Consider the following 14,415-nt stretch of genomic DNA (forward strand, 5'->3'; position numbering starts at 1 on the left):
TAGATTTTGGATGATGTTGCTTTGCACTCTGTGTTTTGAACCGGGCGGGGGGGTGGACAAGTCGGAGGGTTGCCAGGCGTCCGGGTTTCCACGGGAACGCCCGGTCGAAAAGGGACCCTGGCAGCTCCGGTCAGTGCTGCTGGCCCGGCCGGCTAACGCAGGCTCCCGGCCCGCCCTGGCTCTGCGCGCCTCCCGGCAGCAGCAGCACGTCCCCCCTCTCTCCGGCTCCTACGCGTAAGGGCAGCCAGGGGGCTCCGCACGCTGCCCCCGCCCCAAGCACTGGCTCCGCAGCTCCCATTGGCCGGGAACCACAGCCAACGGGAGCTGCAGGGCAGGACCCGCGGACAGGGCAGCGCGCAGAGCTGCCTGGCTGCGCCTCCACGTAGGAGCCAGAGGCGGGACTGCCGCTGCTTCTGGGAGCCGCTTGAGGTAAGCGCCACCCGGAGCCTGCATCCCGCACCCCAACCCCCTGCCCCAGCCATGATCCCCCTCCCACCCTCCGAACCCCTCAGTCCCAGCCCAGAGCACCCTCCTGCAACCCAAACCCCTCATCCCCAGCCCCACACCAGAGCCTGCACCCCCTGCTGGAGCCCTCACTCCCCCCCCCCCAACCCCCGAGCCAGCCTGGTGAAAATGAGCGAGTGAGTGAGGGTGGGGAGGAGAGTGAGCCACAAAGGGAGTGGGGGGATGGAGTGAATGGGGGGGCGGGGCCTTGTAGAAGGGGTGGGGCCTCAGAGGAGGGGCAGGGCAGGGGGCGGGGCAAGGGTATTCAGTTTTGTGCAGGTAGAAAGTTGGCAACCCTAGGGTTTTGACATATGTTCTGGTTTTCCTCCATAACTGTGAGGTCTAGAACTTTAAAAGAAAAACACATGCAATCAAAGATTCTCACATACACTTGCCTCTGGGTGCTGGGGCTTTAAGAAATACCCCAAATATCACAAGATTTGCAATAAATTCACCAACGTTGGCTTTGCTGCCTAAGGGACACATAAGATGACTGGCTGCATTTAAGGGGGTCTGTGGAATGCCTGGAATGTAGCTACAGAGTCCTAAAATGTATCTCCTGGGATCCTAAAATGTGGCCCACATGCTCTCTCCCATTAACCATGTGGTGAGAACAAAGCTGTTTTTAGTATTGGCCTTCTCAAGCTATTTCTAGACATCTCCCAAGGACAATGCAAGCACACACGCAGGTCCCTTACCGTAATAAAGTTTAGGCTCTTGTGTGTTTTTCCCATCATATTTCCCAAGAGACATTTTTACTGTACCTTTGTTTGGCAGGGATAGTACCTCCTTGTCCATCTACAACATGCCCACCATGCTACGATTGTTATAGGAAAATAAAACAATGATTAGAAAACACAGGCCCCAGTCCTGCATGAAACTCTGTGTTGGGTGCAGGGGGTCCATCTGCACGGTGATCAGTACAGAAGCAGGGCCATAGCACTGTCTAGTGATTAGAGCCTAGTGATTATGGGATTGTGGGGGGGAGGGTCAGGATACTTGGTTTTTATTCCTGACTCTGCCACTGCTTCATGCAGTGATCCTGGGTAAGTCTCTTCACTGCTCTGTGCCTCCATTTCTCCATCTGTAAATTTGGGAAAATAATATCCACCTCACAGAGGGGTTGCGTGAGGCAGACTCAGCCCTTGGGGAGCGCTATGAAGAAGGAAACACATCATTTAATAAAATGGTTAAACATTTTGGCCCAGAGTCACAAAGGTATTTAGGTTCCTAATATCCATTGAAAGCAATCGAAGTTATGACCCTAAATACCTTTGTGGATCCAGGCCTTTGGAACTAATGCCGAAGGGGAACATTTCACGCAACAAACTAAGGCCGTGATCCACCAAGCTGCTCCTCATGGGTGGGCGTCTGTGACGGCACAGAACCTGGCCGATGGATTTCAGTGGGGCTCTGTGTAAGTGCTGGGATCCACCCACAGGAAGCAGCTTGCAGCATCATGGTCTAAAGAAATAAGGTCCAGATCCTCAAAAGTACATAGGCTCCTAACTTCTGAGTTGGGCCTAAATGAACAAGATCCTGGTGCAGGTGAATCATTTCCTTTTGCTGCTGCCTTCCAGGTCCTTAAAGGTACAGAGAATATGTAGCCTGGTTTTTGGGAGCTAGCAGAAAGTGAAAACAAGCAGCCAGGCCTGGTCACAAGTCGAGAGCTGCTGAGCACCCATGGCTCCTGATGAAGTAACTGGGCTCGGCAGCCCCTATGCACAGAAAGGTGTTCAGTCAAATGCTGTCGCCACCATCCAGTACTGAGCAGCATCCTGCTTTGGAGAGGTAACTGTACCTGCAGCAGGTGAGTAACTTAATTCCCACTGCAGCTAAGTCCCACCCCTTGCCTATCCTCATTGGTGGTGACACCAGCTAGCTCCCGCTGGGCCACTTCTGATAGCGTGAGATTCCTTCAATGAGACTGAAGTAAGGAGACACGTCCCAGTTTCTTCTGCCCTGGGCACAGAACAGAGTGTGAGTGAGAAGGAGCCCACCCTGCTGCGCTCAGCACTACCAGCAAGGTAGGGAAGGGGTTTGGGAGGGGTGATGGAAAGGCCCCAGGGCTGAGTGAATAGCCACCCCGTTCTGCTGAGCCCTTCCAATGCAGATTTCACATCTTTAAGAGCAGAAATGAGGGAATCTCTGCTGCTGGAGCTCAATAAGCGTTGGGTCATATAAATCACACTGCAGAGAGACATTTCCCCATGGCATTAGACATGTCCTGAAGGGGACCCTCCAAAACTGCTGAGAATAGCGAGATTAGCAAGGAGGCACATTCCCCCTGTGAAAGAGAGTGAGCTTGATGTTTACAAGGCAATGCCCATATGCCATGCTACACTGAGTCAGCTCCTCTCCTGGCAGGTTGCCTTGGCAGTAGAAGGCACGGCCCAGGCAAATTTAACAATCCGGTGTGGGATGAGGAGGGAGAGAGTGCTATCTAGTGGTTAGAGCAGAGGACTCAGAATCAGGACTCAGGGTGTCTGTTCCCAGCTCTGCTACCAATTTGCCAGTCAATCTTGGGCAACTCTTAGCTTCATCTCTCAATTTCTCCACCCGTAAAATGGAAATAAGAATGTCTAACACTAACGAGTGTTCTGAGGCTTCATTTATTGGCTCTAAAATGCCTTGAGAGCCCCAGGGGAAAGGCACTAGAGAACTTCTATAATAGAAGGTTATGTAATATAGAGTGCAGTGAACGAGGCAGAGGCTAGGGTAACAGGACACGGTGTGGCGTGCATCCCGACATGATGTGCCCAGAGATCAAGATACCCCATTTCTAACACAGGGTGCAGGCTAATGGTACCTTGATGGAAAGATCACACGACTCAGTGTGCCATGATGCATCTCAGTGGCAGAGCACAGAGCAACAGGCTGGCAGTTCCCTATGCCGGCCAAGTACAGGCCTCCTGCGAGAAATCAAACGTCAAGTGTTTCGAGGCAGTTGATGCTGGTGCAAGCAAACAAATGGAAGAGAAGGGACATGTGCATTTGAAATCAGCAACTGGCATCCCCTAAGCCAGTGGTTCTCAACCCATGGCCTGCGGTCACTTGCGGCCCATGTGACATCCTCAGAGCCATACGGGTAATATATATTGTGTGTGGATGTGGCCCACATAACACAGAGAGCTGCATATGCAGCCCACAGCGGTAAATAGGTGGAGAACCACTGCCCTAAGGTTTGGCTTATTTTGGTGACAAGTCCGTAAAGAAAGGTTGCATGAGTCTGAATTTTTGGATCAGGCCGAGCACCGCCTTGAGCCTCCATGAAGGCTACACTATGTCTTCCCGTTGCTCGTACACAGCAGTATATTGAGTGGCTTGGTCTGGTGTCATGTGTCACGGAGTCCCTGGGCGATGCTCTGGAACTGCTCCCCATGAAGCCAGTCGGGACTCTGGGGCAGTCTCCTTTCTGTGAGCAGCCTGTCTTCAGGACACACAGCTCACACAGCTTCCACCTTCCTGGGTCTGACCTCGGAGCATTCAGCATCCTCTGCCCCTCCGTGCGCTTCCCCCAGCGAGTCCACTCAGGCAGGGCTCCTGGGGAAGCCAGAGGGTCCTGCACCCCAACTTCGCAGTCAGACATGACTCTCAGCCAGCCAGTAAAACAGAGGTTTATTAGATGACAGGAACATGGTCTAAAACAGAGCTTGCAGGTGCAGAGAACAGGACCCCTCAGCTGGGTCCATTTGGGGGGGGGGAGCAGTGAGCCAGACAACCACGTCTGCCCTTCACTCCATGTCCCAGCCAGCCCCAAACTGAAACTCCCTCCAGCCCCTCCTCCCCTGGGCCTCCTCCTCTCCCGGGCCAGGAGGTCACCCGGCTCCCCTGCTCTCCAACCCCCCAGCTCCCACCCCACAGGGGGGAAGGGCCCAGGCCACCAGCCGCCAGGAAACAGGGCGTCGGCCATTCTCTGTGTCCAGACCCCTGCACACACCTGCCCTGTAGGGCTCTGCAATGACCACACACCCCCACCCCACCCCCCAGACACCCAAGAACTGCATAGGGGAAACTGAGGCACCCCCACAATATTCGGAGGAAACATCAAGAACAGTCCCACTTCGTCACATCATGTATCATGACGGGAGGCATCTTCACCTTTAAACACTGAAAGGGTTTTGATTGCCTCACTGTCGGAGATGTGGGGAGAGGTGGGAATTTTGGAATTTACACCCGGCGTTTAGCTTCTGATAGAGAGCCCAGGCTTCACTTAAAACATCATTATGTTCCTTGTTCAGAGACTTCCCCTGAAACAGAGACAGAGCGTGAGAACTCAAGCCAGAATGAAAAGCCTGAAGGCCAAGTTTAAGAAGACTGAAGTGAGTATTGCTGAAGGGGGGCTGAGGTTTCAGTAGGGGGCGCTCTCCTTTGTGGCACTGCCAGATTGATGCCCCAGCATGATGCTAGCGGATACTGTGCTGCTGTTTCTCCATTGAGAAATGAAACGGACACCCTAACTGCGATCATTCATTTTTGAACCCCATGGCATTTTTGCAAGAGTGAGGGTATTGCCACCCACGGCCAAATGACAGCTCGGGTCATTTACATTCGAGCAACCTAAGTTCCCCCCTGCGGTTTCAACTGGATGCAGCATTATCCACTCCTGGTCCGTCACCTAGGAGTCACAAAGGGTGTGTTTCATACTGTCAGCTTGGGAAGCGCTCTGGGCCCCCTTTGTATGAAGAGGACGCTGAAGTCATTATCTTTCCAGCCAAGGGTTCACCAGAACTAAATCTGAACATCCCCCGCCATTGGCTACTGGAGCAAAGTGTCCTGGCCAGGCTAGAATGACGGCCTCCTCCCCTACTCTTGTGCTGTCCTTAGTCAACTGGTCTTTCTTTTCACCTGTATGTGTTACTCTAGTTCTGGCCTTCCATCTTCTGGGGCATGGCCAGTATCTGTGCTGTCTCACGTGGCCACCGAACTGTTTGCTAAATTCCAAATCCACTGCCTAACGCTGCCCTCCTTTACCTCCCTGCACTCCGCTGAGTGCCATGGGGTTGCCCAGGGGTAGCTGGACTCCTCGGGGCAGTGGTGAGTCTCCTGGTCTTCACCTGAAATGGTACAGCTGCGCCACTTCAGTGTAGATACTACAGCGACGGGAGAGTGACAGGAAACCGAGACAACTCACAAGGCTTCTTTGTGGCCTTTATATCTGCCGTGTGAGCAAGTTTCTTTCCTAGTCTGCTCTACAGACGGTACCACCCTGCTCCCTGAGATTTGGCTTTATTAGCAAAACTCTAACAATAGCACCACAAAGCTCAGATCGTGCCTTTTGCCCGGGCTTGACTGGTCCTAGCGTTCCTCCCTCCAGAGTGCTCAGCCCGCTCTCTAGATCCTCTCTTGAAAGATCCACTCCCACCTCCTTGACTCAATGAGCCAGGAGAACCCCCTTGATCCTGCTGGGAAAGGGTTAACATCTGCAAACAGGGTGGGACACTTCAGCTAGTAGTCCCATTGAAGTCAGTCGGCCCAACTGTGCTCCCACTGAAGTCACCAAGACTACCGCGGACAGGACACCAGGCTGGGAGCCAGGGGAACCTAGCTCTGTTCCCAGTTAGCTTCCTGACTCATTGTTTGACCTTGGGCAAGCCACTGCCCCTCTATGCCTCAGCTTCCCCATCTGTAAAATGCGGATAATACTGCTCACTCACCTTTGCCAAGTGTTTTGAGACCAATGGATGCAAAATGCTCTAAAAGTGTGAAGTATTCTTATCACTCCTGGGAGTAGGGTGAGCAGGATTTGGTTCATTGGGCTTCATGCCAATGGCCTGAAGAAGCTGTTTCTTCCCACTCTCTGTGGAGTCCAGCATATAGACTGGTTTTTCCTGACAGAGGGTCATTCTCTATAATAGCGCAGTGCGACAGGGTGCAATCACTGAGCCAGTGATTCAGCTGTCAGAAGTGGCTGCTTCTGTGCAATGGATCAAATTCCAGCTGGAAACAGGATCGTTCCAGAGAAAGGAACCGAAGGAAGGGGAAGAAATAAAGAGGGGAGAAAAGAAAGACAAAGCAGAGTAAAGGAGAGGGAGCGTGGGGAGCGGAGGTGGAATTTTAGGCCACGATTCTACAGCCAACTCTGCATGGACAGATCCTTGTGCCTGACAGAGCCAGCTGCAGGTTTTGGGATTTTGTATTGCATTCACACAGCGAGAGTGCATGGTCAAAGATCGTGGATATGCACTCACTGAGCAGCCAGACGTGCAGTTATGTCTGCTCTCCACCTGGCACAGAGAGCTCTGGGTGGATCCATCCAACAGAACAGGGTCGCCGGCTTGCCATGGTACAGGAGAGGTTTCTCACTCAGGTTTCCAGATCTGCAGAGCCAAGCGAGTCAGGTTTCCACTGGGGCGGAAGTAAGCCTAGGAGGCAAAATCAACACTCTTCAATTATTTAGCAACAAAGAGGAGGACTCCAGACCGCCAGCTTTAGCTTTGTGCATGCCGTGTGGATAAAAGGGCACTTCCCCTCCCAGCTGTAAGATGAAGGCAGAAGGGACGCTCTGTTTCCCCATGTTATGTATCCTCACACCTTCTTGTCAACTGTCTAAATGGGCCATCTTGATTATCACTACAAAAGTTTTTTTCTCCTGCTGGTAATAGCTCATCTTAACTAATTAGCCTCTCACAGTTTGTATGGCAACTTCCAACTTATCTGTATGTATATATATTTCTTCTTACTATATGTGCTATTCTATGCACCCGATGAAGTGGGCTGTAGCCCACGAAAGCTTATGCTCTAATCAATTTGTTAGTCTCTAAGGTGCCACAAGTCCTCCTGTTCTTTTTTTGGAGGAGGAGACTGTCTGTGGATCACCCATATGTGCAGAGGAATGGAGCTCGGAATAAAAACACAACCTCAAATTAGAAGGCAGAGAGAGAGCACTCTAACCTTGGTGTCTGGGTGCCAGGGCTGCAAATTTCATACCAAGCAGACACAGAGCTCTCATCTGAGGAACTGAATACTGGGTCCACATTCCACAGAAATAGGTTCGCGTTGGTACTATTTTTTAAATTTTTTTTTTAATTTAAAGTTTCCAGGCAGAGTAGCATAGTGGAAGCAGGATGCACATGCCTGAGATGTTAGTCTCAGCCCTCTCCTTGACTCACCGTCTGCCTCTGGAAAAGTCACTTAGCAATTCTGTGCCTCAGTTTCCCCAGTCTACATAAGGGGAATAAAGATACGCACCTCCTTTGTAGATCTATGGATTACAAGCGTGCCTAGTGCTAGGCGTGGGGATCACAGTGGGCATTTAAAGGCACATCCCGTTAATATGAAATATTGCCCTTTAAAGCTATTAACCGGTGGGATGGCTCAGCAGGAAACAAGAGGTTGTCAGCCAGGTCCTCTCCTCAAAGGGTAACATTCATGACAAGCCCTGTGCCTCTGGACAGGAAGCCCAGTCTTCCCTTCCCACTGACATTCTCCCCCCAACTCCGTCCTAGCCACTAATGTAGGGTCCTTCCCCATGGCATCTGTGCAAGACAAAGCTGAGCTTAACTCTTTGCTCACCAGGGTCCTGGAAGTCCCAGTGCATCCCATCACACCATGATTTAGGGGGATTTTACTAGCCGAAGCCCGTGATTCCTGGCCCCCTGACTCTGATCACGCCAAAGTAGGCATCCAAACTGCTTCAGCCTTCTTCAGAGCCACATGGAAACAGGGATCCCAGTGTCAGCAACAGGGTAACAAGCCGATGTTGCTGTTAGTAAAGCAATAGTTCATATTTGGGGGTGGGCATCCCTATGGCCTGGGGTCACTGTCCCTTTGATTTGGGGTGGGAATCCTTGCGGGAGGGGTGCCTCTGCTCCCCCGGCTTTGGTTTGGGGGTCCTTTCTGGGTTCCTGATCCCCTGCCTTGGGAGGTGCAACTGCTCCCCCGGCTTTGGTTTGGGGGTCCTTTCTGCCTGGGGTTCCTGATCCCCTAGCCTGGAGGGTGTCTCTGCTTCCCTGGCTTTGGGGGAGGTCCCTGATGCCTGGTGTCCCCACTCCTCTGGCTTAGGGGGGGAGAGGAGGAAAGAGTCTCTGCTCCCCGGTTGGGGGTGGGTGGGTTCTCCGTTCCCTGGCCCTGTGGGGGGGTCGGTTTGGGGGCGTCCCCCCCGCCCGTGGCGGCTCTGCTCGGCAGTCGGGTCTCTCCGCAGGCAGGGGGCAGGCGCCGCCCGGGCTCCCCCGCCGCCGGCCGAGGGAGGGAGGCGGATCCTCCGCTGCGGCTGGAGCCCGGCTCCGAGGGGCGGCAGCGCCGGGGTCCGGCGGCGGCGGAGGGTCCCGGCCGGCCGGGCTGGGTGGGTGGATGGCGGGCCGCCCGCTGCTGGGCACCATGAAGCAGATCTGCCTCTGCGCCGCCGCCTCCTTCGCGGTACGTCCCGCCCGACCTTCCCCGGCCCGGCCCGGCCCGGCCGCCGCCGGCTCCCGCTGGGCATCTGCCGCGCCGGGGGCCGGCCCCAGCTCCCCGGCCGGGCTGCCCCACACCCCTGGCGCCCCAGCTCCCCGGGCTGCCCCACACCCCTTGCCCCCAGCTCCCCGGGCTGCCCATGCCCCCCTGGCCCCGCAGCTCCCCGGGCTGCCCATGCCCCCCAGCTTCCCGTTCGGGCTGCCCCACACCCCTCGTCCCCCAGCTCACCGGGCTGCCCATGCCCCCCTGACCTCCCAGCTCCCCGGGCTGCCCATGCATCTCTGGCCCCACAGCTCCCCGGCTGGGCTGCCCCATACCCCTGGCCCCACAGCTCCCTGGGCTGCCCTGGCCCCCCAGCTCCCCGGCCGGGCCGCCCCACACCCCCCCGGCCCCCCAGCTCCCCGGCCGGGCCGCCCCACGCCCCCCCGACCCCGCAGCTCCCCTGCCTTATCTGGAGATCAGCTGGATCCCATCCCTGCTAGAACACCTGCAATTCCCTCTCCTGCCCACCCTATCAGTTGGTGCCCTGGCCTAGGCTCCTTGTCTTGCCCCTGCCCCTGTCTGACCTCGGGGGAGCACAGGTTATATCTCCAGCCTACCCATCAATTTCCTCATCCCCAGGAGGATGATCCCCCCACTCCCTGCCCCCTACCTACCTACCTGCCCTGGGGTTACTCTAGGCTGCTGGCACCAGCGTGAGCTCATGTCAGTGAGATCCTTAGGAACAAGGCAGCTGTTCCTCGTGGGATGTGCTCCCCAGAGGAGCTGGGTGTCTGTGGCTTCTGTTGATTTCAAGATGAATTGCAGGGCTCAGCACCCATCCGGCTTGGTGGTGTCCGTGTGGCCCGGGGTTCTGAGGGCTGGACCATCAAAGGTGGCTAGTGGTAGCATGGGCCCTGGGATTAGGAGTAGTTTAGGAGCCGGTCTGCAGGGATAGACGACATTCCCCGCTCTCTAAAGGTGACTTCCATTTGCACCGCAGCTGAATCGTCCTTTATAGGCAGCCACTCTCTTAATTTAATTAGGGGCCTCAGTGCTTTCCCCCTCCACCGGTGCTCCATGTCATTGAATTAAACCTGCACCCCAGCCCTTCAGTACCCGGGGAGAGCAAATGTGGAACCCTGCAGCCCCGATGGGGTGGTAGTGATTGTGACTAGGCCCTGAGTCTGCAAAAGTTTGTGCCCATGCTTAGCTGCGTGCACCGTGATGTGCAAATGTAAGCACATATGTAAGGCTTTACAGGATCAGGACCTTAATGGGGAACTGTGGCTGCATCTTGACTGCAGGGAGACAAGCAAGGGATGAAACCTATGAGAGGTGTTCTTTAATCTGCTGGCATGGGAGGTAGGTGAAAAGTGGCGTGTTCCCACAGATTTCCATGAATTCTGCTGTGAGTTTTCTGGGTAGAGTTCAGCTCGCTTGGTTCCCAGGTGTTGGTGGCGGCTTGCAACGCAGACCAGTGGATTCTCAGCGTTTTACAGAAAAGTAAAACGCAAAGCTGGTTACAAGACAAAAAGAAAACTTCTCTGGCAGGCACGGAGATCAAAGCGTGATGTCAGCTGGGATTCCCCGGAACCAGGTTGCCAGCCAAACCGCAGGGAGTTCAGAGAAGAGCAGCAAACCCGCAGAGAGGCTGGAGGGACGGTCTTGTGAGCACTGCGTCAAAGAAGGAAAGCCGTTTTTCAAAAGCAGTCACTGATTTTGAGGGCCTCGGTTACTGGTTGCCCTCTGATTTCCAGAGGGGGTTGGTGACGGGTGCTGGGCAGCTCTGGAAATCAGGCCCCAGGTGTCTAAAATTGTGCAATGAAAGACCAGTGGCATGTCTATGCTGTGGGCAATATAGCGCATCCTACGGCTACGGAGGGGGCTCGTCTGTCGATGTAGGTAATCCCCCTCTCCGAGTGGCAGCAGCTAGGTGGGTGGAAGAATTCTTCCATCTACCCGACTACGTGTACACCCAGGGCTAGGTCAGCTTAACTCTACGGCACTCAGGGTGTGAAAAGGCGGTAGCTAGATGGATGGGAGAATTCTGTCTGCACAGGGGGTTAGGTTAGTTTAATTGCATCGCTCAGGGGTGTGGATATTTCACACCCGTGAGGTCATTATGCTACCTTGTTTCCCAGCGTAGACCAGGCCTAGGCTGATCTAGATGTGCAGTATGGAACAGGGCTGAGGCACCCAAAGTCAGCCGACACTTCTGTCAGAGCTGGCCCAAATTGGGCTAGTTTGGCTAAGGGGGCCTGAGCCTGTCTCTGAACTCAAGGGGAGTTTTGCCCCTGTGTTGTTCTCTTTATTTGGGTTCTTATCCATTGCCCGTCACCACGGTCTCAGGGCACCCAAGAAAAGAAACCCCACGTAGTGAAGAGCATAAACACCAGGGAAAGAGCAGAATTATTTAGACCAGCAGAAGGGGGCGAAAGCACTAGGGGGAATTGGATAAAATGAAGAAAATGTAGGGTAAATATCAGTACAATCTTCTAAGATTGCGGAATGGTCTCCCTCAGGGAAAGGAGCCCCATCAGCCGGGCCCTTTCAAACTAGATGGGACGAAGCTTGAGAAAATAGAGGGGAGCTTGAGAAAATAGAGGCAGCCCAGCCCTGCCTTGGTTGAGGGACTGCACCAGATGGGTCGAGGAGTCTTTTCCATTTCTGATTTCTGTGCATTGCGGAGACCATGTCGTGCGCCAATCGTGGGGACTCCATTGTGGCACTGAGTGGAATCCTTCGTGCCTGGGGTGTGTCAGTTCCCTCTTAAGATCCGACTATGGCTAAGGAAGCTCAGCCGAACAGCCTGCAATCGGCCTGCCTGCGGAGCTCATCTGCCCCATTCCTGCAGTACTGTGAGCTCCCCTCCGGGGTTAATGTGTTGATCCTCGCGGCACCCCGCTGTGGTAGGGCAGTGATGATATTTCATTGCACCGATGGGGAGCAGAGGCACAGAGAGGCTAAGGCCCGGATCCTCCAAGGTATAAAGGTGCCTAACAGCAAGATCTAGGCCTAAGTGACTTACCCAAGGTCACACACGGAATCTGTGGCAGAGCAGGGAATCGACCCTGGAGCTCCTAGGTCCCCGGTTAGCATCCCAACTTCCTCTGTTGGATGTATCCTTTTCTCCTCCCCATCTGGTGGGCTGCAGTAGGGCTCCGAAGTCCCTAATTTTGCCCCTGTTTGGGTTTCAGAACCACGACTGGGGTAAGAATGATGAGAAGCTCCTACAGGCCGTGGACTACAACGACCCCGAGAAGGTGACGGCTCTACTCCTCCGCAAGGGCCTGGTCCCCACCAAACTGGACTCGGAGGGCAAATCCGCGTGAGTCACTTCCCCCGCTAAAGAGACTGGGCCAGCGTCTCAGTTCCCCCCATCTCTGGGTTTGGGGTGATAGCTTTAAGGCACCGTTGTCCTCTCCATAGTGTGGGGCCTTGCCTGGGCTGTGGCGTATGTGAGAGCAACCCGAAGGCTGCTCTCTCACACTCGTTTCTTCTCACAGCTCCCCTATTCACAAGTGGCCCTATGGTAACAAACCAGTGGGCGTGGCCAAGAGTTGATCAGCAACCCTACAAAAATAAACCAGAGAGGAAGAGACTGGCAAGGAAACAGATTAGTAACAAGTTGGGGTTTTTAAAGGATTTTTTGTAAATATGGAAACTTCTCAGACTCTAGCCTTTTAAGCAGAGGTGGTGGCGGGAGGGGTCTCTGGAGTATGAATGGTGACGGGAGCTCCCCGGTTGTGTCACAGGTTCCACCTGGCTGCAATGAGAGGGAACGTAGACTGCCTGGAAGTGATGCTCGCTCATGGAGCGGACGCCATGACCACAGACAGCTCCGGTAGGCAGCGCGGTCTGACTCCCTGATATGACGTGACAGTGGGGACATTGACTTGGGCCATTTTGAGCTGGACAAAGCAGTAGAAAACATTCTGCTGAGACCGCTCCTGTACTGTGCAAGGGGCATAGGAATTAAATGGGACCTTATGGATCTCTGCCCTGTCTAGTTTCTGTGTTTCCCAGCCATAGGATCAACCCCATTCCTGTGGAGCTGCCAAGCTTCCCCTTTCTGAGGGGTGGCAGGCTCCTCTGGGATCCTTTAGTCCAATCTCCTGGTCGTTCGCCAACCCTTCCCGGGCTAAAAGGGACGGATCTCTCCAAATCCCTGCAATCTCTGACTCAGCGGCTGAGTAAGCTTGGTGATCCTCGGAAAGAAGGTGTCAAAGCCGCTCACCATTCTTACTTTAAAAACTCCCCTGCAGGCTTGAGCTGAGCACGGGCAAAAGGGGTGATGAGAAATCTTGTGTCTGTCAGAGCCCAGCTGCATCTTGGGACCCTGCATTCCACGGCAGTCCTAACGGCAATGGTTAGAGCAGTGGACTGTGTCCCAGGTGGATAAGAATCATCACGCACTTGCTAATTGCTGGCAGTGGTTCTGGTAGTGTGTGTAAAAGCCATGTCTGGGACCTGCCTCCTTCCACATACTAGCGTGTTCTACTGTGCTCTTAAGAGGGGTATGGGCATCTCCTCTGCATGCTTTGGACTCAGAATAAAAATGGTCTCAATATTTTAAAATGTACACTGTAGGAATAAGAACAGGAGGACTTGTGGCCCCTTGGAGATGAACAAATTTATTTGAGCGTAAGCTTTGGTGAGCTGCAGCCCACTTCATCGGATGCATTCAGACTAACACGGCTGCTACTCTGAAACTTGGCCCTATAGGAACAGCTTCAATGAGATCCTGCAGCCTGCTTTGGGCCGGGCTTTTGTTGCATCTCATGAGCTAAGCAAGGTCTGGCCAGTTTGCTCTTTGGATGGGAGACCTCCATGGGCCTTTGAGGTGTTTCAGGAAAGGGGTGTTGGCGATTCAGTGAATGTTCTTCTCTTTCTCCCAAACTGATAATAAAATAGTGCCCCAGCTGGTTGCTAGGGGGCGCCGTGCTGCTGGATTTCCTGTTGTTTGGCTCCTGACCACTTAGAGCGATTCCAGATCTGATTCCATGGTGCTTCTCCTCATGCTAGGAGAGTTAACCCTGGATTCCTAGTCAGATTCCAGCTTGGCAAATTACATTGTCTCCCGTTTTTCTCATGCACTTCTTATTGGATAGAGGAATCCCCATTTCTTAAGCCACTGCGTAGCGCTGCTGTGAACTACTGTATTAACTAGCTGTTGCGTCCTTCCCCAGAGGTGGCTGCAATTTGGTGGTGGGTGACGTGATCCATGGATGTCGATTACCTGCCTCGGGGTGGGGGGGCAGGGGTGGAGAATAAATTGTTTCATGCTGAGGATTTGTTTTGATCTCCCTGGGTGCACATATAAAGGATCGCCATCATTATGATTACCTCTTGACCTGCCAGTCTGTCTCTTTCCAGGGTACAACGCGCTCCACCTGGCCGCGAAACACGGCCACCCGCAGTGCGTGAGCAAACTACTGCAGGTAAGAGCAGAGCAGAGCAGTGGGAGCCTGGAGTTCAACAGGGAGGGATGTGTTCATTGTTGGTGTTGAAGCACTGAAGACTGGAGATCAGGGT

General features: G+C 54.0%; 1 protein-coding gene across 9 annotated transcripts in view; it reads left to right on the forward strand.

Moving 5' to 3' along the window:
* Positions 1-14,415, forward strand: part of ANKRD24 (ankyrin repeat domain 24) — a 31,573-nt gene that overhangs the window by 153 nt on the left and 17,005 nt on the right. For 2 of the 9 annotated variants that reach the window (XM_073324605.1, XM_073324606.1), the window contains exons 1-4: positions 3,934-4,826; positions 12,078-12,208; positions 12,636-12,724; positions 14,257-14,321. In XM_073324605.1, coding sequence (XP_073180706.1) covers positions 4,731-4,826; positions 12,078-12,208; positions 12,636-12,724; positions 14,257-14,321 — 381 coding nt within the window. In that variant the 5' untranslated portion in view covers positions 3,934-4,730. The other 7 variants (XM_073324608.1, XM_073324611.1, XM_073324610.1 and 4 more) reach the window with 7 other exon arrangements.

This window comes from Lepidochelys kempii, chromosome 25 (assembly GCF_965140265.1).
Source record: "Lepidochelys kempii isolate rLepKem1 chromosome 25, rLepKem1.hap2, whole genome shotgun sequence".
In the NCBI taxonomy this organism is placed as follows: Eukaryota; Metazoa; Chordata; order Testudines; family Cheloniidae; genus Lepidochelys; species Lepidochelys kempii.